General features: G+C 35.1%; 1 protein-coding gene across 5 annotated transcripts; it reads right to left on the bottom strand.

The window, feature by feature from the left end:
• Nucleotides 1-219: 219 nt before the first annotated feature.
• On the bottom strand, nucleotides 220-22,455 carry LOC106065590 (coiled-coil-helix-coiled-coil-helix domain-containing protein 1-like). 5 transcript variants are annotated; one of them, XM_056020367.1, is made up of 5 exons: nucleotides 22,432-22,455; nucleotides 19,409-19,556; nucleotides 18,640-18,758; nucleotides 17,766-17,899; nucleotides 220-346 (listed from the first exon to the last, which is right to left on the bottom strand). In XM_056020367.1, exons 2-4 carry the CDS (start codon nucleotides 19,551-19,553, stop codon nucleotides 17,768-17,770), a joined length of 396 nt encoding a protein of 131 aa, XP_055876342.1. In that variant the 5' UTR covers nucleotides 19,554-19,556; nucleotides 22,432-22,455; the 3' UTR covers nucleotides 220-346; nucleotides 17,766-17,767. The 5 variants fall into 5 exon arrangements, with proteins under 5 accessions (XP_055876342.1, XP_055876341.1, XP_013079989.1 ...); XM_056020366.1 differs by lacking the exon at nucleotides 22,432-22,455 and adding an exon at nucleotides 22,257-22,425; XM_013224535.2 differs by lacking the exon at nucleotides 22,432-22,455 and adding an exon at nucleotides 22,008-22,238.
• Between the last annotated feature and the right edge of the window lie 50 nt (nucleotides 22,456-22,505).

Here is a 22,505-nt window from a genome sequence, read left to right as displayed (position 1 = left end):
TTGAAGTTGAAATGAGTTCTACAACACAACAAAGTATATGGACAGCCCTTTCTCATCTAAACCATGCTTGTGCTATGTTACTGTCTCATCGCTTCAACAGAAGCTCCATACTGCTCCAAGCGCACCTACGTAATACATGTATCCAAAAAAAAAAAAAAAAGAAGATACTGGATCAAATATTCTTATAAAGACAAAAAAAAACAACAACAACAATGGAGACAATATATGGCAGATTGTATTCAGTTTCTACTAGTATACACATTCATTTAGTTTCTTGGTGTGCCATTCCGTCACGTGACCACACAAACACACGAGGACATGAGGGGGAAGTACAAAAAAATAATATCTGAAACAAAACAAAAAAGTAAAGCATTAAATTAAAGTGACACAAAAAGACAACAACACAACTTTGTAGAAGTACAATCATGACCAAAACAAATCAACATGATGTACTAATGAATGTAAAAGTATTTGGCGAGCTAAAATTAGCATATTCATTATGAGATGAACAAAAATAATATCATTTTCTAATCTAAATAGTCAAAAGTCATATAACAATGTTTGATGTTCTGAAAATAAAATTTCTTAAATGGAGCCGTGAGGTTTCTCAACGTCAAAACTCCAAAAAAAAACAAAAAAAAAGCCTTAGTCTCAGACTTAAACCAAATGAACACATTGGAGTAAATTTCTGAGAGAACATCCGAAACGAAATCAACTAAAAGCCATTTGAGCAGAAGGTAGAAACAAAGGAGAACAGAAGTAGACTGCATCCGTTTCTCTTGATTGTAGAGAATGGCAGGTTGTCCATTGTACATTGAGTCTTCACCAACGACATTTACACAGATGTACATGATGAACCAACAAAATCAAGTGACAATAACTATAGTACTACTACTAGTAATAGTAACAATATAGATACATACTATTTTAAATAGTATAGGCAGTGTAACTTATATTGGGTTTTATATCATTTAACACATTGTATTTTATGTTCCAACGAACCCAAACGTTACGTGTCACACAACACAAGACACACCACAACAACACAACACGAGTAGCCTGTTTACATTCACACGTTTTTGGTCTTGGAAATAAAAAAGGGGGGGGGGGAGAAGAAGCAGATATTGAGAGTTGGGATAACAGAAGAATACAATTTGTCTACCTATTTGTCTCCAGATGGACATTTCATTTGTCTCATTACTGTGTGTGTGTGTGTGTACCAGCTGACAGGGGGAGGTGGAAGGGTGTCAGATTTCTGACAGCTGATTGACACAAGTGTACCTGATCAACTGGAATGCAGTCCTCCTTAGCCCCGCTCTCTCTCCTCCACCTGAGAAAACAAGACCCAGTGGGAGGGGAGGGAGAGCAGCAAACAGTGTAACTGATCTACTCTGACAATAGGGAGACAGCTGAATAGAACATGTCCCCACCTTTACCCCATGATAATCACAGCTAATACAAGAAGAAGAAAAAAAGAGAATTGAACACACACACACAAAATGAACATGTAAAAACATGTACTATTAATGTTCCCCATGTGGGCAGTCAAAGTCATAGGGAGGTAGGGTTGATATGTTGACATAAAAATAGGTTATTTTAATATACATTAAGGGGTATTGCGATCTATGGGACAGATGATGTAAAAATCATCTATTTCTGTGGCCCACTGTTAAGGAGGGTGTCATGTGGCCAGCACAACAAACAACCACCTTTACTTTTCCCTAATAATTGGAAGGGGGTAGTAGGTTAATGTAAAATTAAATACAGTGTATAATAATCTAGTTATTAAATAAGGTCATAAAATACAGCATTTGATCATATTATTTGATTTAGCAGAGGTAGAGAGAAAATGTTTAAGCCATTAATAATTATGACTACATACATTTAATTAATTTTTGTTCTTTATTTTATCATTTTTTATACTTATTATTTTGCAAACACAATTAGGAGAACCTCTGGCCACTAGCATCACAATGTTATAGGCTAGTTTAGAGTGAAAGATAACTACAAGAGTAACTTTAAAGTAATTAATTTTTGTTTCTCTCTAAAAATAAAGAATGATGGGTTGATTAATACATTTACAGTCAGGAAACAAGATTACAAAGAGAGTTTATGTTATCATACAACCTCACGCTGTCCCTGATGGGTCCTCCCATAGGTTCACAATGCAGGTAGACAGACAGGTTTTAACATTTTAATCACAACTATCAAAAGTTATGAGCTGAAAGCTACCAATAAACACAATCCTAGCAGACAAAATCTTACTTGATAACATCACTCACTCCCAATTCTTGGTGCCTGTAGGAATACGGCCAACATGATTTTCTATATAACTTATGTAGACAGAGATGGCAACATTGGAGTGAGTGAGTACTGCTTAGAATGTGATTAAATAATCATCTAGTTGATGGGGGAATTTTAGACGGAGGGGAAGGGGGGAGGGGTTGAGGGGGGCAAAGAGCCATTCTCTTATTCCTGGTCTCTAGAAGAAATCCTTCCATTATGTCAATGGTCTCAAGGGCAGTAGGAATAACACTATTACTATGTATGATGCTAATGAACCACTCCCTACTTAATGTTTTAAAATTTGTGTACATACAATGTGCAATTTATATCATTATAAATAAATACATATTTAAATAGCATATAAATTTAATGTTTGTTTAAAGCTAATAAAAATTGTTTCAATGATATAAAACTTATTGTGTTTTTATTTTTTTTCTGCTTCTACAAACAAAATACCTTATAGACCTAATAATAGAAATAATATGCAACATGGTTCATACAACCACCGAAACCTTCAAAATCTTTTATTTAATTGAACAATGACTTGTATTGTCCATATTCTATCTTTTTCTGACTGGTGCATCTTTTTAAATGCACACAAAATAATAATAAAATGTTCTCTACTAGTTGGTCAAGAAAGAAACGTTCTCTGCTAGTTGGTCAAGAAAGAAATGTTCTCTACTAGTTGGTCAAGAAAGAAATGTTCTGTACTAGTTGGTCAAGAAAGAAATGTTCTGTACTAGTTGGTCAAGAAAGAAACGGTCTCTGCTAGTTGGTCAAGAAAGAAATGGTCTCTACTAGTTGGTCAAGAAAGAAATGTTCTGTACTAGTTGGTCAAGAAAGAAACAGTCTCTGCTAGTTGGTTAAGAAAGAAACGGTCTCTGCTAGTTGGTCAAGAAAGAAATGTTCTCTACTAGTTGGTCAAGAAAGAAATGTTCTCTGCTAGTTGGTCAAGAAAGAAATATTCTCTACTAGTTGGTCAAGAAAGAAATGTTCTCTACTAGTTGGTCAAGAAAGAAATGGTCTCTACTAGTTGGTCAAGAAAGAAATGTTCTCTGCTAGTTGGTCAAGAAAGAAATGTTCTCTACTAGTTGGTCAAGAAAGAAATGTTCTCTGCTAGTTGGTCAAGAAAGAAATGTTCTCTGCTAGTTGGTCAAGAAAGAAATGTTCTCTGCTAGTTGGTCAAGAAAGAAATGTTCTCTGCTAGTTGGTCAAGAAAGAAATGGTCTCTGCTAGTTGGTGAAGAAAGAAATGTTCTCTACTAGTTGGTCAAGAAAGAAATGTTCTCTACTAGTTGGTCAAGAAAGAAATGTTCTCTACTAGTTGGTCAAGAAAGAAACGGTCTCTGCTAGTTGGTCAAGAAAGAAATGTTCTCTGCTAGTTGGTCAAGAAAGAAATGTTCTCTGCTAGTTGGTCAAGAAAGAAATGGTCTCTGCTAGTTGGTGAAGAAAGAAATGTTCTCTACTAGTTGGTCAAGAAAGAAATGTTCTCTACTAGTTGGTCAAGAAAGAAATGTTCTCTACTAGTTGGTCAAGAAAGAAACAGTCTCTGCTAGTTGGTTAAGAAAGAAATGTTCTCTACTAGTTGGTCAAGAAAGAAATGTTCTCTGCTAGTTGGTCAAGAAAGAAATGTTCTCTACTAGTTGGTCAAGAAAGAAATGTTCTCTGCTAGTTGGTCAAGAAAGAAATGTTCTCTGCTAGTTGGTCAAGAAAGAAATGGTCTCTGCTAGTTGGTGAAGAAAGAAATGTTCTCTACTAGTTGGTCAAGAAAGAAATGTTCTGTACTAGTTGGTCAAGAAAGAAACGGTCTCTGCTAGTTGGTCAAGAAAGAAATGGTCTCTACTAGTTGGTCAAGAAAGAAATGTTCTGTACTAGTTGGTCAAGAAAGAAACAGTCTCTGCTAGTTGGTTAAGAAAGAAACGGTCTCTGCTAGTTGGTCAAGAAAGAAATGTTCTCTACTAGTTGGTCAAGAAAGAAATGTTCTCTGCTAGTTGGTCAAGAAAGAAATGTTCTCTACTAGTTGGTCAAGAAAGAAATGTTCTCTACTAGTTGGTCAAGAAAGAAATGGTCTCTACTAGTTGGTCAAGAAAGAAATGGTCTCTGCTAGTTGGTCAAGAAAGAAATGTTCTCTACTAGTTGGTCAAGAAAGCAATGTTCTCTGCTAGTTGGTCAAGAAATAAATGTTCTCTGCTAGTTGGTCAAGAAAGAAATGTTCTCTGCTAGTTGGTCAAGAAAGAAATGTTCTCTACTCGTTGGTCAAGAAAGAAATGTTCTCTGCTAGTTGGTCAAGAAAGAAATGTTCTCTGCTAGTTGGTCAAGAAAGAAATGGTCTCTGCTAGTTGGTCAAGAAAGAAACATTCTCTGTTAGTTGGTCAAGAAATAAATGTTCTCTGCTAGTTGGTCAAGAAAGAAATGTTCTCTGCTAGTTGGTCAAGAAAGAAATGTTCTCTACTAGTTGGTCAAGAAAGAAATGTTCTCTGCTAGTTGGTCAAGAAAGAAATGTTCTCTACTAGTTGGTCAAGAAAGAAATGTTCTCTACTAGTTGGTCAAGAAAGAAATGTTCTCTACTAGTTGGTCAAGAAAGAAATGTTCTCTACTAGTTGGTCAAGAAAGAAATGTTCTCTACTAGTTGGTCAAGAAAGAAATGTTCTGTACTAGTTGGTCAAGAAAGAAACGGTCTCTGCTAGTTGGTCAAGAAAGAAATGTTCTCTACTAGATGGTCAAGAAAGAAATGTTCTCTACTAGATGGTCAAGAAAGAAATGTTCTCTACTAATTGGTCAAGAAAAAAATGTTCTCTACTAGTTTTTCAAGAAAGAAATGTTCTCTACTAGTTGGTCAAGAAAGAAATGTTCTCTGCTAGTTGGTCAAGAAAGAAATGTTCTCTACTAATTGGTCAAGAAAAAAATGTTCTCTACTAGTTTTTCAAGAAAGAAATGTTCTCTACTAGTTGGTCAAGAAAGAAATGTTCTCTACTAGTTGGTAAAGAAAGAAATGTTCTCTACTAGATGGTCAAGAAAGAAATGTTCTCTACTAGTTGGTCAAGAAAGAAATGTTCTCTACTAGTTGGTCAAGAAAGAAATGTTCTCTACTAGTTGGTCAAGAAAGAAATGTTCTCTACTAGTTGGTCAAGAAAGAAATGGTCTCTACTAGTTGGTCAAGAAAGAAATGGTCTCTGCTAGATGGTCAAGAAAGAAATGTTCTCTACTAGTTGGTCAAGAAAGAAATGTTCTCTGCTAGTTGGTCAAGAAAGAAATGTTCTCTGCTAGTTGGTCAAGAAAGAAATGTTCTCTGCTAGTTGGTCAAGAAAGAAATGGTCTCTGCTAGTTGGTGAAGAAAGAAATGTTCTCTACTAGTTGGTCAAGAAAGAAATGTTCTCTACTAGTTGGTCAAGAAAGAAATGTTCTGTACTAGTTGGTCAAGAAAGAAACAGTCTCTGCTAGTTGGTTAAGAAAGAAATGTTCTCTACTAGTTGGTCAAGAAAGAAATGTTCTCTGCTAGTTGGTCAAGAAAGAAATGTTCTCTACTAGTTGGTCAAGAAAGAAATGTTCTCTGCTAGTTGGTCAAGAAAGAAATGTTCTCTGCTAGTTGGTCAAGAAAGAAATGGTCTCTGCTAGTTGGTGAAGAAAGAAATGTTCTCTACTAGTTGGTCAAGAAAGAAATGTTCTGTACTAGTTGGTCAAGAAAGAAACGGTCTCTGCTAGTTGGTCAAGAAAGAAATGGTCTCTACTAGTTGGTCAAGAAAGAAATGTTCTGTACTAGTTGGTCAAGAAAGAAACAGTCTCTGCTAGTTGGTTAAGAAAGAAACGGTCTCTGCTAGTTGGTCAAGAAAGAAATGTTCTCTACTAGTTGGTCAAGAAAGAAATGTTCTCTGCTAGTTGGTCAAGAAAGAAATGTTCTCTACTAGTTGGTCAAGAAAGAAATGTTCTCTACTAGTTGGTCAAGAAAGAAATGGTCTCTACTAGTTGGTCAAGAAAGAAACATTCTCTGCTAGTTGGTCAAGAAAGAAATGTTCTCTGCTAGTTGGTCAAGAAAGAAATGTTCTCTACTAGTTGGTCAAGAAAGCAATGTTCTCTACTAGTTGGTCAAGAAAGAAATGTTCTCTACTAGTTGGTCAAGAAAGAAATGTTCTCTACTAGTTGGTCAAGAAAGAAATGGTCTCTGCTAGTTGGTCAAGAAAGAAATGTTCTCTACTAGTTGGTCAAGAAAGCAATGTTCTCTGCTAGTTGGTCAAGAAATAAATGTTCTCTGCTAGTTGGTCAAGAAAGAAATGTTCTCTGCTAGTTGGTCAAGAAAGAAATGTTCTCTACTCGTTGGTCAAGAAAGAAATGTTCTCTGCTAGTTGGTCAAGAAAGAAATGTTCTCTGCTAGTTGGTCAAGAAAGAAATGGTCTCTGCTAGTTGGTCAAGAAAGAAACATTCTCTGTTAGTTGGTCAAGAAATAAATGTTCTCTGCTAGTTGGTCAAGAAAGAAATGTTCTCTGCTAGTTGGTCAAGAAAGAAATGTTCTCTACTAGTTGGTCAAGAAAGAAATGTTCTCTGCTAGTTGGTCAAGAAAGAAATGTTCTCTACTAGTTGGTCAAGAAAGAAATGTTCTCTACTAGTTGGTCAAGAAAGAAATGTTCTCTACTAGTTGGTCAAGAAAGAAATGTTCTCTACTAGTTGGTCAAGAAAGAAATGTTCTCTACTAGTTGGTCAAGAAAGAAATGTTCTGTACTAGTTGGTCAAGAAAGAAACGGTCTCTGCTAGTTGGTCAAGAAAGAAATGTTCTCTACTAGATGGTCAAGAAAGAAATGTTCTCTACTAGATGGTCAAGAAAGAAATGTTCTCTACTAATTGGTCAAGAAAAAAATGTTCTCTACTAGTTTTTCAAGAAAGAAATGTTCTCTACTAGTTGGTCAAGAAAGAAATGTTCTCTGCTAGTTGGTCAAGAAAGAAATGTTCTCTACTAATTGGTCAAGAAAAAAATGTTCTCTACTAGTTTTTCAAGAAAGAAATGTTCTCTACTAGTTGGTCAAGAAAGAAATGTTCTCTACTAGTTGGTAAAGAAAGAAATGTTCTCTACTAGATGGTCAAGAAAGAAATGTTCTCTACTAGTTGGTCAAGAAAGAAATGTTCTCTACTAGTTGGTCAAGAAAGAAATGTTCTCTACTAGTTGGTCAAGAAAGAAATGTTCTCTACTAGTTGGTCAAGAAAGAAATGGTCTCTACTAGTTGGTCAAGAAAGAAATGTTCTCTGCTAGATGGTCAAGAAAGAAATGTTCTCTACTAGTTGGTCAAGAAAGAAATGTTCTCTGCTAGTTGGTCAAGAAAGAAATGTTCTCTGCTAGTTGGTCAAGAAAGAAATGTTCTCTGCTAGTTGGTCAAGAAAGAAATGGTCTCTGCTAGTTGGTGAAGAAAGAAATGTTCTCTACTAGTTGGTCAAGAAAGAAATGTTCTCTACTAGTTGGTCAAGAAAGAAATGTTCTGTACTAGTTGGTCAAGAAAGAAACAGTCTCTGCTAGTTGGTTAAGAAAGAAATGTTCTCTACTAGTTGGTCAAGAAAGAAATGTTCTCTGCTAGTTGGTCAAGAAAGAAATGTTCTCTACTAGTTGGTCAAGAAAGAAATGTTCTCTGCTAGTTGGTCAAGAAAGAAATGTTCTCTGCTAGTTGGTCAAGAAAGAAATGGTCTCTGCTAGTTGGTGAAGAAAGAAATGTTCTCTACTAGTTGGTCAAGAAAGAAATGTTCTGTACTAGTTGGTCAAGAAAGAAACGGTCTCTGCTAGTTGGTCAAGAAAGAAATGGTCTCTACTAGTTGGTCAAGAAAGAAATGTTCTGTACTAGTTGGTCAAGAAAGAAACAGTCTCTGCTAGTTGGTTAAGAAAGAAACGGTCTCTGCTAGTTGGTCAAGAAAGAAATGTTCTCTACTAGTTGGTCAAGAAAGAAATGTTCTCTGCTAGTTGGTCAAGAAAGAAATGTTCTCTACTAGTTGGTCAAGAAAGAAATGTTCTCTACTAGTTGGTCAAGAAAGAAATGGTCTCTACTAGTTGGTCAAGAAAGAAACATTCTCTGCTAGTTGGTCAAGAAAGAAATGTTCTCTGCTAGTTGGTCAAGAAAGAAATGTTCTCTACTAGTTGGTCAAGAAAGCAATGTTCTCTGCTAGTTGGTCAAGAAAGAAATGTTCTCTGCTAGTTGGTCAAGAAAGAAATGTTCTCTGCTAGTTGGTCAAGAAAGAAATGTTCTCTACTCGTTGGTCAAGAAAGAAATGTTCTCTGCTAGTTGGTCAAGAAAGAAATGTTCTCTGCTAGTTGGTCAAGAAAGAAATGGTCTCTGCTAGTTGGTCAAGAAAGAAACATTCTCTGCTAGTTGGTCAAGAAATAAATGTTCTCTGCTAGTTGGTCAAGAAAGAAATGTTCTCTGCTAGTTGGTCAAGAAAGAAATGTTCTCTACTAGTTGGTCAAGAAAGAAATGTTCTCTACTAATTGGTCAAGAAAAAAATGTTCTCTACTAGTATTTCAAGAAAGAAATGTTCTCTACTAGTTGGTCAAGAAAGAAATGTTCTCTGCTAGTTGGTCAAGAAAGAAATGTTCTCTACTAATTGGTCAAGAAAAAAATGTTCTCTACTAGTTTTTCAAGAAAGAAATGTTCTCTACTAGTTGGTCAAGAAAGAAATGTTCTCTACTAGTTGGTAAAGAAAGAAATGTTCTCTACTAGATGGTCAAGAAAGAAATGTTCTCTACTAGTTGGTCAAGAAAGAAATGTTCTCTACTAGTTGGTCAAGAAAGAAATGTTCTCTACTAGTTGGTCAAGAAAGAAATGTTCTCTACTAGTTGGTCAAGAAAGAAATGGTCTCTACTAGTTGGTCAAAAAAGAAATGTTCTCTGCTAGATGGTCAAGAAAGAAATGTTCTCTACTAGTTGGTCAAGAAAGAAATGTTCTCTGCTAGTTGGTCAAGAAAGAAATGTTCTCTGCTAGTTGGTCAAGAAAGAAATGTTCTCTGCTAGTTGGTCAAGAAAGAAATGGTCTCTGCTAGTTGGTGAAGAAAGAAATGTTCTCTACTAGTTGGTCAAGAAAGAAATGTTCTCTACTAGTTGGTCAAGAAAGAAATGTTCTGTACTAGTTGGTCAAGAAAGAAACAGTCTCTGCTAGTTGGTTAAGAAAGAAATGTTCTCTACTAGTTGGTCAAGAAAGAAATGTTCTCTGCTAGTTGGTCAAGAAAGAAATGTTCTCTACTAGTTGGTCAAGAAAGAAATGTTCTCTGCTAGTTGGTCAAGAAAGAAATGTTCTCTGCTAGTTGGTCAAGAAAGAAATGGTCTCTGCTAGTTGGTGAAGAAAGAAATGTTCTCTACTAGTTGGTCAAGAAAGAAATGTTCTGTACTAGTTGGTCAAGAAAGAAACGGTCTCTGCTAGTTGGTCAAGAAAGAAATGGTCTCTACTAGTTGGTCAAGAAAGAAATGTTCTGTACTAGTTGGTCAAGAAAGAAACAGTCTCTGCTAGTTGGTTAAGAAAGAAACGGTCTCTGCTAGTTGGTCAAGAAAGAAATGGTCTCTGCTAGTTGGTCAAGAAAGAAACATTCTCTGCTAGTTGGTCAAGAAATAAATGTTCTCTGCTAGTTGGTCAAGAAAGAAATGTTCTCTGCTAGTTGGTCAAGAAAGAAATGTTCTCTACTAGTTGGTCAAGAAAGAAATGTTCTCTACTAATTGGTCAAGAAAAAAATGTTCTCTACTAGTATTTCAAGAAAGAAATGTTCTCTACTAGTTGGTCAAGAAAGAAATGTTCTCTGCTAGTTGGTCAAGAAAGAAATGTTCTCTACTAATTGGTCAAGAAAAAAATGTTCTCTACTAGTTTTTCAAAAAAGAAATGTTCTCTACTAGTTGGTCAAGAAAGAAATGTTCTCTACTAGTTGGTAAAGAAAGAAATGTTCTCTACTAGATGGTCAAGAAAGAAATGTTCTCTACTAGTTGGTCAAGAAAGAAATGTTCTCTACTAGTTGGTCAAGAAAGAAATGTTCTCTACTAGTTGGTCAAGAAAGAAATGTTCTCTACTAGTTGGTCAAGAAAGAAATGGTCTCTACTAGTTGGTCAAGAAAGAAATGTTCTCTGCTAGATGGTCAAGAAAGAAATGTTCTCTACTAGTTGGTCAAGAAAGAAATGTTCTCTGCTAGTTGGTCAAGAAAGAAATGTTCTCTGCTAGTTGGTCAAGAAAGAAATGTTCTCTGCTAGTTGGTCAAGAAAGAAATGGTCTCTGCTAGTTGGTGAAGAAAGAAATGTTCTCTACTAGTTGGTCAAGAAAGAAATGTTCTCTACTAGTTGGTCAAGAAAGAAATGTTCTGTACTAGTTGGTCAAGAAAGAAACAGTCTCTGCTAGTTGGTTAAGAAAGAAATGTTCTCTACTAGTTGGTCAAGAAAGAAATGTTCTCTGCTAGTTGGTCAAGAAAGAAATGTTCTCTACTAGTTGGTCAAGAAAGAAATGTTCTCTGCTAGTTGGTCAAGAAAGAAATGTTCTCTGCTAGTTGGTCAAGAAAGAAATGGTCTCTGCTAGTTGGTGAAGAAAGAAATGTTCTCTACTAGTTGGTCAAGAAAGAAATGTTCTGTACTAGTTGGTCAAGAAAGAAACGGTCTCTGCTAGTTGGTCAAGAAAGAAATGGTCTCTACTAGTTGGTCAAGAAAGAAATGTTCTGTACTAGTTGGTCAAGAAAGAAACAGTCTCTGCTAGTTGGTTAAGAAAGAAACGGTCTCTGCTAGTTGGTCAAGAAAGAAATGTTCTCTACTAGTTGGTCAAGAAAGAAATGTTCTCTGCTAGTTGGTCAAGAAAGAAATGTTCTCTACTAGTTGGTCAAGAAAGAAATGTTCTCTACTAGTTGGTCAAGAAAGAAATGGTCTCTACTAGTTGGTCAAGAAAGAAACATTCTCTGCTAGTTGGTCAAGAAAGAAATGTTCTCTGCTAGTTGGTCAAGAAAGAAATGTTCTCTACTAGTTGGTCAAGAAAGCAATGTTCTCTGCTAGTTGGTCAAGAAAGAAATGTTCTCTGCTAGTTGGTCAAGAAAGAAATGTTCTCTGCTAGTTGGTCAAGAAAGAAATGTTCTCTACTCGTTGGTCAAGAAAGAAATGTTCTCTGCTAGTTGGTCAAGAAAGAAATGTTCTCTGCTAGTTGGTCAAGAAAGAAATGGTCTCTGCTAGTTGGTCAAGAAAGAAACATTCTCTGCTAGTTGGTCAAGAAATAAATGTTCTCTGCTAGTTGGTCAAGAAAGAAATGTTCTCTGCTAGTTGGTCAAGAAAGAAATGTTCTCTACTAGTTGGTCAAGAAAGAAATGTTCTCTGCTAGTTGGTCAAGAAAGAAATGTTCTCTACTAATTGGTCAAGAAAAAAATGTTCTCTACTAGTTTTTCAAGAAAGAAATGTTCTCTACTAGTTGGTCAAGAAAGAAATGTTCTCTACTAGTTGGTAAAGAAAGAAATGTTCTCTACTAGATGGTCAAGAAAGAAATGTTCTCTACTAGTTGGTCAAGAAAGAAATGTTCTCTACTAGTTGGTCAAGAAAGAAATGTTCTCTACTAGTTGGTCAAGAAAGAAATGTTCTCTACTAGTTGGTCAAGAAAGAAATGGTCTCTACTAGTTGGTCAAGAAAGAAATGTTCTCTGCTAGATGGTCAAGAAAGAAATGTTCTCTACTAGTTGGTCAAGAAAGAAATGTTCTCTGCTAGTTGGTCAAGAAAGAAATGTTCTCTGCTAGTTGGTCAAGAAAGAAATGTTCTCTGCTAGTTGGTCAAGAAAGAAATGGTCTCTGCTAGTTGGTGAAGAAAGAAATGTTCTCTACTAGTTGGTCAAGAAAGAAATGTTCTCTACTAGTTGGTCAAGAAAGAAATGTTCTGTACTAGTTGGTCAAGAAAGAAACAGTCTCTGCTAGTTGGTTAAGAAAGAAATGTTCTCTACTAGTTGGTCAAGAAAGAAATGTTCTCTGCTAGTTGGTCAAGAAAGAAATGTTCTCTACTAGTTGGTCAAGAAAGAAATGTTCTCTGCTAGTTGGTCAAGAAAGAAATGTTCTCTGCTAGTTGGTCAAGAAAGAAATGGTCTCTGCTAGTTGGTGAAGAAAGAAATGTTCTCTACTAGTTGGTCAAGAAAGAAATGTTCTGTACTAGTTGGTCAAGAAAGAAACGGTCTCTGCTAGTTGGTCAAGAAAGAAATGGTCTCTACTAGTTGGTCAAGAAAGAAATGTTCTGTACTAGTTGGTCAAGAAAGAAACAGTCTCTGCTAGTTGGTTAAGAAAGAAACGGTCTCTGCTAGTTGGTCAAGAAAGAAATGTTCTCTACTAGTTAGTCAAGAAAGAAATGTTCTCTGCTAGTTGGTCAAGAAAGAAATGTTCTCTACTAGTTGGTCAAGAAAGAAATGTTCTCTACTAGTTGGTCAAGAAAGAAATGGTCTCTACTAGTTGGTCAAGAAAGAAACATTCTCTGCTAGTTGGTCAAGAAAGAAATGTTCTCTGCTAGTTGGTCAAGAAAGAAATGTTCTCTACTAGTTGGTCAAGAAAGCAATGTTCTCTGCTAGTTGGTCAAGAAAGAAATGTTCTCTGCTAGTTGGTCAAGAAAGAAATGTTCTCTGCTAGTTGGTCAAGAAAGAAATGTTCTCTACTCGTTGGTCAAGAAAGAAATGTTCTCTGCTAGTTGGTCAAGAAAGAAATGTTCTCTGCTAGTTGGTCAAGAAAGAAATGGTCTCTGCTAGTTGGTCAAGAAAGAAACATTCTCTGCTAGTTGGTCAAGAAATAAATGTTCTCTGCTAGTTGGTCAAGAAAGAAATGTTCTCTGCTAGTTGGTCAAGAAAGAAATGTTCTCTACTAGTTGGTCAAGAAAGAAATGTTCTCTACTAATTGGTCAAGAAAAAAATGTTCTCTACTAGTATTTCAAGAAAGAAATGTTCTCTACTAGTTGGTCAAGAAAGAAATGTTCTCTGCTAGTTGGTCAAGAAAGAAATGTTCTCTACTAATTGGTCAAGAAAAAAATGTTCTCTACTAGTTTTTCAAGAAAGAAATGTTCTCTACTAGTTGGTCAAGAAAGAAATGTTCTCTACTAGTTGGTCAAGAAAGAAATGTTCTCTACTAGATGGTCAAGAAAGAAATGTTCTCTACTAGTTGGTCAAGAAAGAAATGTTCTCTACTAGTTGGTCAAGAAAGAAATGTTCTCTACTAGTTGGTCAAGAAAGAAATGTTCTCTACTAGTTGGTCAAGAAAGAAATGGTCTCTACTAGTTGGTCAAGAAAGAAATGTTCTCTGCTAGTTGGTCAAGAAAGAAATGTTCTCTGCTAGTTGGTCAAGAAAGAAATGGTCTCTGCTAGTTGGTCAAGAAAGAAATGGTCTCTGCTAGTTGGTGAAGAAAGAAATGTTCTCTACTAGTTGGTCAAGAAAGAAATGTTCTCTACTAGTTGGTCAAGAAAGAAATGTTCTCTACTAGTTGGTCAAGAAAGAAATGGTCTCTGCTAGTTGGTCAAGAAAGAAATGTTCTCTGCTAGTTGGTCAAGAAAGAAATGTTCTCTGCTAGTTGGTCAAGAAAGAAATGTTCTCTGCTAGTTGGTCAAGAAAGAAATGGTCTCTGCTAGTTGGTGAAGAAAGAAATGTTCTCTACTAGTTGGTCAAGAAAGAAATGTTCTGTACTAGTTGGTCAAGAAAGAAACGGTCTCTGCTAGTTGGTCAAGAAAGAAATGGTCTCTACTAGTTGGTCAAGAAAGAAATGTTCTCTACTAGTTGGTCAAGAAAGAAACAGTCTCTGCTAGTTGGTTAAGAAAGAAACGGTCTCTGCTAGTTGGTCAAGAAAGAAATGTTCTCTACTAGTTGGTCAAGAAAGAAATGTTCTCTGCTAGTTGGTCAAGAAAGAAATGTTCTCTACTAGTTGGTCAAGAAAGAAATGTTCTCTACTAGTTGGTCAAGAAAGAAATGGTCTCTACTAGTTGGTCAAGAAAGAAATGGTCTCTGCTAGTTGGTCAAGAAAGAAATGTTCTCTGCTAGTTGGTCAAGAAAGAAATGTTCTCTACTAGTTGGTCAAGAAAGCAATGTTCTCTGCTAGTTGGTCAAGAAAGAAATGTTCTCTGCTAGTTGGTCAAGAAAGAAATGTTCTCTGCTAGTTGGTCAAGAAAGAAATGTTCTCTACTAGTTGGTCAAGAAAGAAATGGTCTCTACTAGTTGGTCAAGAAAGAAATGTTCTCTACTAGTTGGTCAAGAAAGAAATGTTCTCTACTAATTGGTCAGAGAGAGAGAGAAAAGTATGGGCACCCATGGACTTGGCACCATAAACGAAAATGGAGAAATGTTTGCAGACTTCTGCACATTTAATGAATTAGTGATAGGAGGCAGCATTTTCCCCCACAAAAAATGCCACAAAGTGACATGGGTTTCACCAGACAATAAAACAGAGAATCAAATCGACCACATTACCATACGGCGGAACTGGAGAAGCACATTACTAGATGTACGAAACAGAAGAGGAGCAGATATTGGCTCAGACCACCACCTAGTTGTTGCCAAACTAAAAATGAAGCTGGCCAGCAATAAAACAGAAAGAAACAAAAGGAAAAGATTTGACCTAGACAAGCTCAACAACACACAGATTAAAAAGGAATTCCAACTATCCCTTCAAAATAGATTTGCTGTGCTACAACTAGATGAGGCCAAACAAAGCGTCGATAAATCTTGGCAAAATTTCAAAGAAATTATTACTGAAACAAGCAATGAAGTACTAAGCCTTAACCCTAAGAAGAAAAAACAGTGGATTAGTGACGAGACATGGAAATTAATCGAAGAAAGGAAATGCGCTAAACAGGCAGTTAACCTAGCAAAAACAAGAAACCACAAGCAACAATCAAAACAAGACTACCAAGCAGTTTCACAGAAAGTCACCAAAATGCTTAGACAAGACAAACGATCATTTTACAATAATCTGGCAGAACAGGCAGAAGAAGCAGCAGGTAAAGGAGATATAAAACAACTATACAAAATCACCAAACTTCTCAGTACCAAAAAGACTAATTGCAATGTTCCAGTCCGAAACAAATACGGAAAACTACTTTCTTCAATAAATGAACAACTTGAAAGATGGAAAGAATATTTTCAAGAAGTGCTCAATAGACCTAAACCACGAAATCCACCAGATCTAAATGCAGGACCAACACTAGACATAAACATGGAAGAAATAACAAAAGAAGAAATAAGGAATGCACTCAAACAAATGAAGACAGGTAAAGCAGCTGGAATTGACAACATACCACCCGAAGTCCTAAAAGAAGGAGGAAGTGAAATAGTTGACCAAATGCACAAACTATTCAACAAAATTTGGTTAACAGAAACACCTCCGGGTGAGTGGAAAAAGGGCTTGCTAATTAAAATACCAAAGAGTGGAGATCTATCACAATGTGAGAAATGGCGAGGCATCACTTTGCTGTCAGTACCAAGCAAGATTTTTAGCAGAATCCTACTAAACAGAATAAAGGGAGCATGTGATGAACACCTAAGGGAAGAACAGGCCGGATTCAGAAAAGGGAGATCTTGTGCTGACCAAATAGCTACACTCAGGATAATTGTAGAACAATGTGTCGAATGGCAATCTCCTCTCTATGCAACTTTTGTTGACTTTGAAAAAGCTTTTGATAGTGTCGACAGAGAATCTATCTGGACTGTAATGAGACATTATGGGATCCCCAATAAAATAATAACCATAACCAAGAACCTTTATGATGGTTTCACCTGCCAAGTAACCCACTGTGGCAAGCTGTCAGAGGAATTTCCAGTCACAACAGGAGTCAAACAGGGATGTCTTCTTTCACCACTCCTGTTCCTTCTAGTACTGGATTGGGTCACAAAAGAAGCCTACTCTAACGCAGGGAAAGGAATCCAATGGACTCTCACACAAAAGCTGGAAGATCTGGAATTCGCTGATGACATAGCCCTATTATCACACAGACTACAGGATATGCAAGAAAAGGTCACAGCTTTAAGCGAAGTAGGAAAAAGAGTAGGCCTCAAAATAAACCACCAAAAAACTAAAGTACTTAAAGTAAACAATAAACAAAGTGGAGACATAGTATTGGATTCTCAGACAATAGACCAAGTAGAAAATTTTATATACCTTGGGAGTGTAGTCAGTATATCAGGTGGAACAGATGAAGACATTAAACGCCGTATAAATCTAGCACGTCAGACATTTACACAGCTAAAACCAACCTGGAAATCTCCTTACATCTCAAACAAGACTAAACTAAGAATCTTTAATTCTAATGTCAAGGCTGTCCTACTGTATGGTTCTGAACATGGAGAACAACTGAAGCCACAACAAAAAAAATACAGACCTTCATCAACAGATGCCTGAGAAATATCCTAAAAATACACTGGTATGACAAAGTAGAAAACACCAAACTGTGGGAGATGAGTGGACAGAAAAATATAGAAGTGCAGATCTTAGAGAGGAAGTGGAGATGGATTGGTCACACCCTTAGAAAAGATACCAGCAACAGAGCTAGGCAGGCCATAGAGTGGAACCCCCAGGGAACAAGACGCAGAGGAAGACCAAAAAGAACATGGCGACGCAGTGTACTTGAAGAAGCAGAGAAGACCGGGAAGAGCTGGGACACCATCAAAAAGCTAGCAAGAGACCGTGGAGAGTGGCGTGTTTATGTCGAGGCCCTATGTTCCATGAGGAACTCAAAGGAATGATGATGATGAATTGGTCAAGAAAAAAATGTTCTCTACTAGTTTTTCAAGAAAGAAATGTTCTCTACTAGTTGGTCAAGAAAGAAATGTTCTCTGCTAGTTGGTCAAGAAAGAAATGTTCTCTGCTAGTTGGTCAAGAAAGAAATGTTCTCTGCTAGTTGGTCAAGAAAGAAATGGTCTCTACTAGTTGGTCAAGAAAGAAATGTTCTCTACTAGTTGGTAAAGAAAGAAATGGTCTCTACTAGTTGGTCAAAAACGATGTTCTCCGCTTATTAGTCCTTTCCATCAATGACAAAAAAAAAAACAGAAACTCAATTATTAAAATAGTTTCTAGCAATAAGAGGTTTGTTGAATGTTTTAAATTTTAAGCTAGAATTGTTGGTACTGAGACATGCAATTAGTGCAAATGTATGTAAGAACAAAGAGTTACTAGTACAAAGATATTGCACTAATATGTGTAGGGAAGAAAGAAAGAGAGATTAAAAAGCAGTTACTAAAGAGATTGTGTCACCAAAGGTTTACCAATAGCACTAAGGGAGACAAGAGAGTTATAAGTTTCTGTTATAAAAAAGTGGGCATGTTTTTAACTGGTATATTTTTGTTCAATTAAGATGGTTAACATCAAAATGTGTGGTGGTGTTTTTTCAATAAAAAATAATTTGTTGCTTTAGATTTAAAAAAAAAAATCATTTTCTCTAACTTTAAAAAACTAAAATTTTTTTTGCTGTTTTTACTAGCTTGATAGGAGCTTCACATAACTTTTGATTTTCAATCCTTGCAAATAAAACAATGGCATCCCTATGGCTCCTGGTATTTTACCTTCAGTCAACAAAGTTGTATTTAGGTTGTGGATATTTCGATAACATTTCATTCACTTGTTTACTGGGCCTCATATGAGAGCCTTCAGATGGTAAGCCCTTCAAAGCTCTTTCTTTTGCCAATTTTGAGGTAACCTGGAAAAAAAAAAATTAATCTAAAATTAACAGGAGGATTGTATCAAATTCACATCTAAAAAAGTAATGTTTTACCTGCACTTGATGATTTACATCAAGATAAAAGTTTTTACAAATTTTATTTTCTACTCAATGTCTGTCTATCTGTCAGTCTGATACAATATTTGTACACATATTTCTCCCACCCCTATTTTCGGATCAAGGTAAAACTTCACACAATTATTTGTTGTACCAAAAAACATGAATCCATCAAAAAATTAACCAATTAGTTAATTAATTATTCTGTTTGGTATCAAAAAAAGGGAAATAAATACTACTTATACATGAAGTTATTTCCCTAATTACGTTTTGCATACATTGTTTTCCCCCTTCCCATTCTCGGATCAAGTGTAAAAATTAGCATAATTATTCAAAGTCGATGACAACATGAATCAATAAAAAATTTACAAATTTATTAATCAATTGGTGGTATTTAATTAATTTTGTTTTATATAGAAAATGAGAGGTTATTCCTCCAGTATTGATATAAACGGCACTAATTTTGTAGTTCTTCCCCGTAGCTAAACTTTGTTTTTAATTTTTTTTAAAATTACATTAATAATTATGCTTGTTTATTCAAATTTGTATTTTGTAAACCAATGTAAAAAAAAAAAAAATATAAAAATGTAATATTTTATTTCTTGTTCACAATTGTGTGAATGCTAAGCATTTAATAATGTATACTTAGTTCTATGACTTACTTCAGCAGCTGCAAGACATGACATGAAGGCTTCTGTCTCTTTACTACATGCTGTCTGACTAAAGTCTGTTCTCTTCCAACAGTCCATCACTCTAGTCATCTCATTCACACAAGGTGCACCTAAGAGTGAGAGGTTGATTTCATTGACAAATGTAGGCAATTAATTTTTCTTTCATTTTTAAACAATTTAGTTTGAAGTAATCAAGAATATGGTGGCCAAGAGGTAGAACTTTCAGTCACCTACATGAAGAACTTAGGTTTGAAATTAAATCTGGTAGATTTTGAATCTATCTTAAAATGACAAAATGAACCAAGAGTTCCCAAAGCCCAACTATTATGTGTCCAAAATAAAAACAAAAATGAGACTTAAGAACTTTTAACATCTAAATCACCTATTTAAATACCCTTGACAACTCTGTAAAATATCAAGTCATACAGGAATTGAGTTCAAAACATTTTGTCAGACACATGGGTTGTATTATATTGGTTCCAATTTTGTATTTATTATAGTGTGGACAAAGATAGTTAAGTCAGAATTTTACTTAAGTCTCTAGGTATTATAAGGTTTCAATATAAACTTATGGTAGCTTCCAGACCTTAAATTATGACTAATAATTTCTAGCATTGTACACATGTACCTGCATCTAGGCCCAGCTCCAGGATGGAGGTCACTTTTGATTCCTGTGTAGTTCAATTTGTAACATCATAATTACCACTTTGTTACTATTATGAACACAATGAAAAACAAATATTTATCATAAAATACTCACTTTCTGGTTTTTCTTTATGAGAAGTCACTGAATCTTTCAGAGCAGGAACTCGAATTACTTTAAATTTATAACCAACATCTTTGTAGTTTGTAAATTTTTTTAATGATCCTTTTTTGGGTTTTAAACAAATGTCTGTTAACCTCATGATCTTTGGAAAGAAACAAATTCAGAAAAATAAAGACAATTTTTTTCAGTAACAGTTTACCTTATCCAATCACAAACCAACTTTTTTTCCCAAATTAACCCATTCTACAAAAGCAAAGTGTCTTGAGTTTTGAGTTTTTTCAGAATAAGTAATTTTGAGATATTATGCACGAGTTTCACCAACAAGTTGCACCTCTCCATGTCTATTTCTTTTTTTTTATATATATAAGACTAAAGACAATGCAAATGCTGCCATGAAACATAATTGTTACAAAGGGTGTAATGCAGTTCCACCTCTCCTTGTACTGTGAGTTTTGTAATTATTCGTCTTGAGATGATTGTAAACACACACACTGTAAACAAGAAGACTTAAAGCCATCAAAAAGATTCAATTGTTTATTTTATTAGATTAGAATATTAGAATGTAATCGGAGCATCCTCAAAACAAACTAATGATTGGTGCTACTGTTACTGTTGAGATATTGCAACGGCATCTAAACATGTAAATTTCTACTTCTGGAAAATGTCAAGCAAGCACTATCTATAGTTTTTAGTTTAGTATAACCAGTATTCAGTATGTATATACTCATTATGATTATAATATAGAAACTATACAGTGTATAGATCTACTCACTATTGCCTTTACCAGTGATGCCCAGGCCTATTAGGCAAGCAGGCCATTTAAACACTCGAAACGGTACAAAAAAAAAGAAATGATATTTTATTAGAAACCAGTGTATTAAGTACATGTAACCATGTTCTGAATATCTGGTTGCATGAAAGAGATACCAAGACAAAGCACTGAATCTATATGCTAATTCTTGAGACGTTTAGGCCCGTTTCATCACTGAAAAGAGTTTACACAATTAGTGTTTGTAAACATTGCGATCTTCTTTAACATTTGTTTTAGGGAGATTTGGAAAAGTTCCTGCTGGAAAAAAGAAAATATCTAGTGGCTAATTTGACTGTTGCTGTATCATATCATTTGGAAAAGAATTACTAGCTTGTTGGCCACACTGGGAAACCAATAGTTTGGTTGTTATAATTTTTCAAAGTAAAAAAAAAAGAAATTTTAATTTGGATAAAGAACGAGAAAATCATTATCTTGAATGACTATAAGTCTTCTCTGGTATTCCCATATTCATTGAAGAGTTTAATAAATTAATGTTCAGGAAATTTGTGTGCATCATCTTCTAAGTCTAAATCATTGGAATATATTATAAAGTCTAGTAGATCTAATAGATCTATACATACATTTGATTAACCAGGATTCTTTCTCAGGGGGGAATGGGGCGGGGTAAAAATATTCCAATGTTTTTAATATATATATATATATATATATTATATCATTCATTACTTATTAAGAGAAAAACAATTGCTCTATAAGTTGTAGATCTATTAAGGAGGCATTCTATTCTTTTTTAAAGTACTTTTGTTTTTCTTGTTTATAATTATAGTTTATACTTATAGATTCTATTGCCAGAGCCTGTCTGAGGCTAAAATATACAAGTCTACACTAATAGACTTAATAGACTAGTCTAATATTATAATAGAATTAATATATTATGATTATATTATAATAATTTATAGACTATCTATGTCTAATTTAGTATATTATATAAAGTACAGTAGACTGAGTATAGTATTATATTTTATATAGAGTAAAATTGTTTAAAGGGAATTTAATTGAATTTTAATAACTCTAAGCCTCTAGTAGCCTAGAGACAGAGTAGATCTACAAAACATAGATCTATCATACTCTTCTATGAGTATGAATATGATTATTATTGATAATAATTACAATACATTTAAAACATAAAATTAAAAATGATAAATTTGGATAAATACAACACTGCTACTGAAGAGTCTTTCTTTAATCTTATTATATTACAGGTGTTACTTCAAAAAAGAAGATAATTACATCCTACTAGACTCATTTCATGTGTCAATCTAGTCAGGCATGTTAATCAATGACAAACTCTGCGTCGTTGGTTTTTCTGGCTGATTCAGGCAACCCATTCCATTCTCTAATGGCACTAAGGGAAGAAGGAGCACGTACACATTTGTTCTAGGGTATGGAATAAGAAATGTGCCTCTAATTTCACTCTAATAAGACTGATCTTTGTGTCTTTCTGAGCATTTCATTAGCTAGGTTAAAATTGTTTTTCTATTTGTAAGTTATGGTTTGGTGTTTTGTCACGACCACTCGCTGTGTTATGTATAGTATTAGTATAGTCATCCGACTCAATTTAATAATTATAGGCTTAGTAGGCGATGCCGTTAGGGTATCTACTAGAATACTAGATCAAGCTGCTTAGTCTGAGTCTTAGGCTCTAACTCTTAGCTACTTTACACTTTCAGTCACTTACTTTACCGTCTTAGATGTCTTCCTCTTAGACTTAGTCTACTTTCGACAGTTTTAAGTTTAAGTTTGGTAACTTTAGTCTTAACTCACTTTATTCTTTATTCAGTTTACTGACTACTTTTTATTCTTGGAAAGTTGGATAATAAAGACTTAGATTTAGATCTAAATAAAATTCTTCTGTCTCTTCTGACTTCTGACTGTCCTGTACTTTACTACTAGTAACTAGGCTGTACTCTAGAACTCTAGACTCTAACTGAGTCTAACTCTAGTCTAGTGCTAGTCACTCTAACTCTAAGTCACTAGTGATCACTAGTCACAGTCAGTCTCTAGTGACCTCACCTAGTCCTAGTCAGGCTAGTGACTAGACTACTAGTAGTACTAGACTTAGGCTTAGGACTAGTCAGACCTAGTCATAGTCTAATTAATATCTTTTAGATTTTAGATCTAGTGGATCTTGATCATTAATCAAGTTATAGATCTAGAATCTAGTGTCACTGAATCTACTAAAACTTGCTTCAAGTTTCGGTTTGACATTGATACTTATTTTTGGCAGAATATGTCGTTAATATTTCCATTTTTATACTCTTA

The sequence above is a fragment of the Biomphalaria glabrata genome, chromosome 2 (assembly GCF_947242115.1).
Source record: "Biomphalaria glabrata chromosome 2, xgBioGlab47.1, whole genome shotgun sequence".
Lineage (NCBI taxonomy): Eukaryota > Metazoa > Mollusca > Gastropoda > Planorbidae > Biomphalaria > Biomphalaria glabrata.
This window is presented reverse-complemented; position numbering and strand designations above follow the sequence as displayed.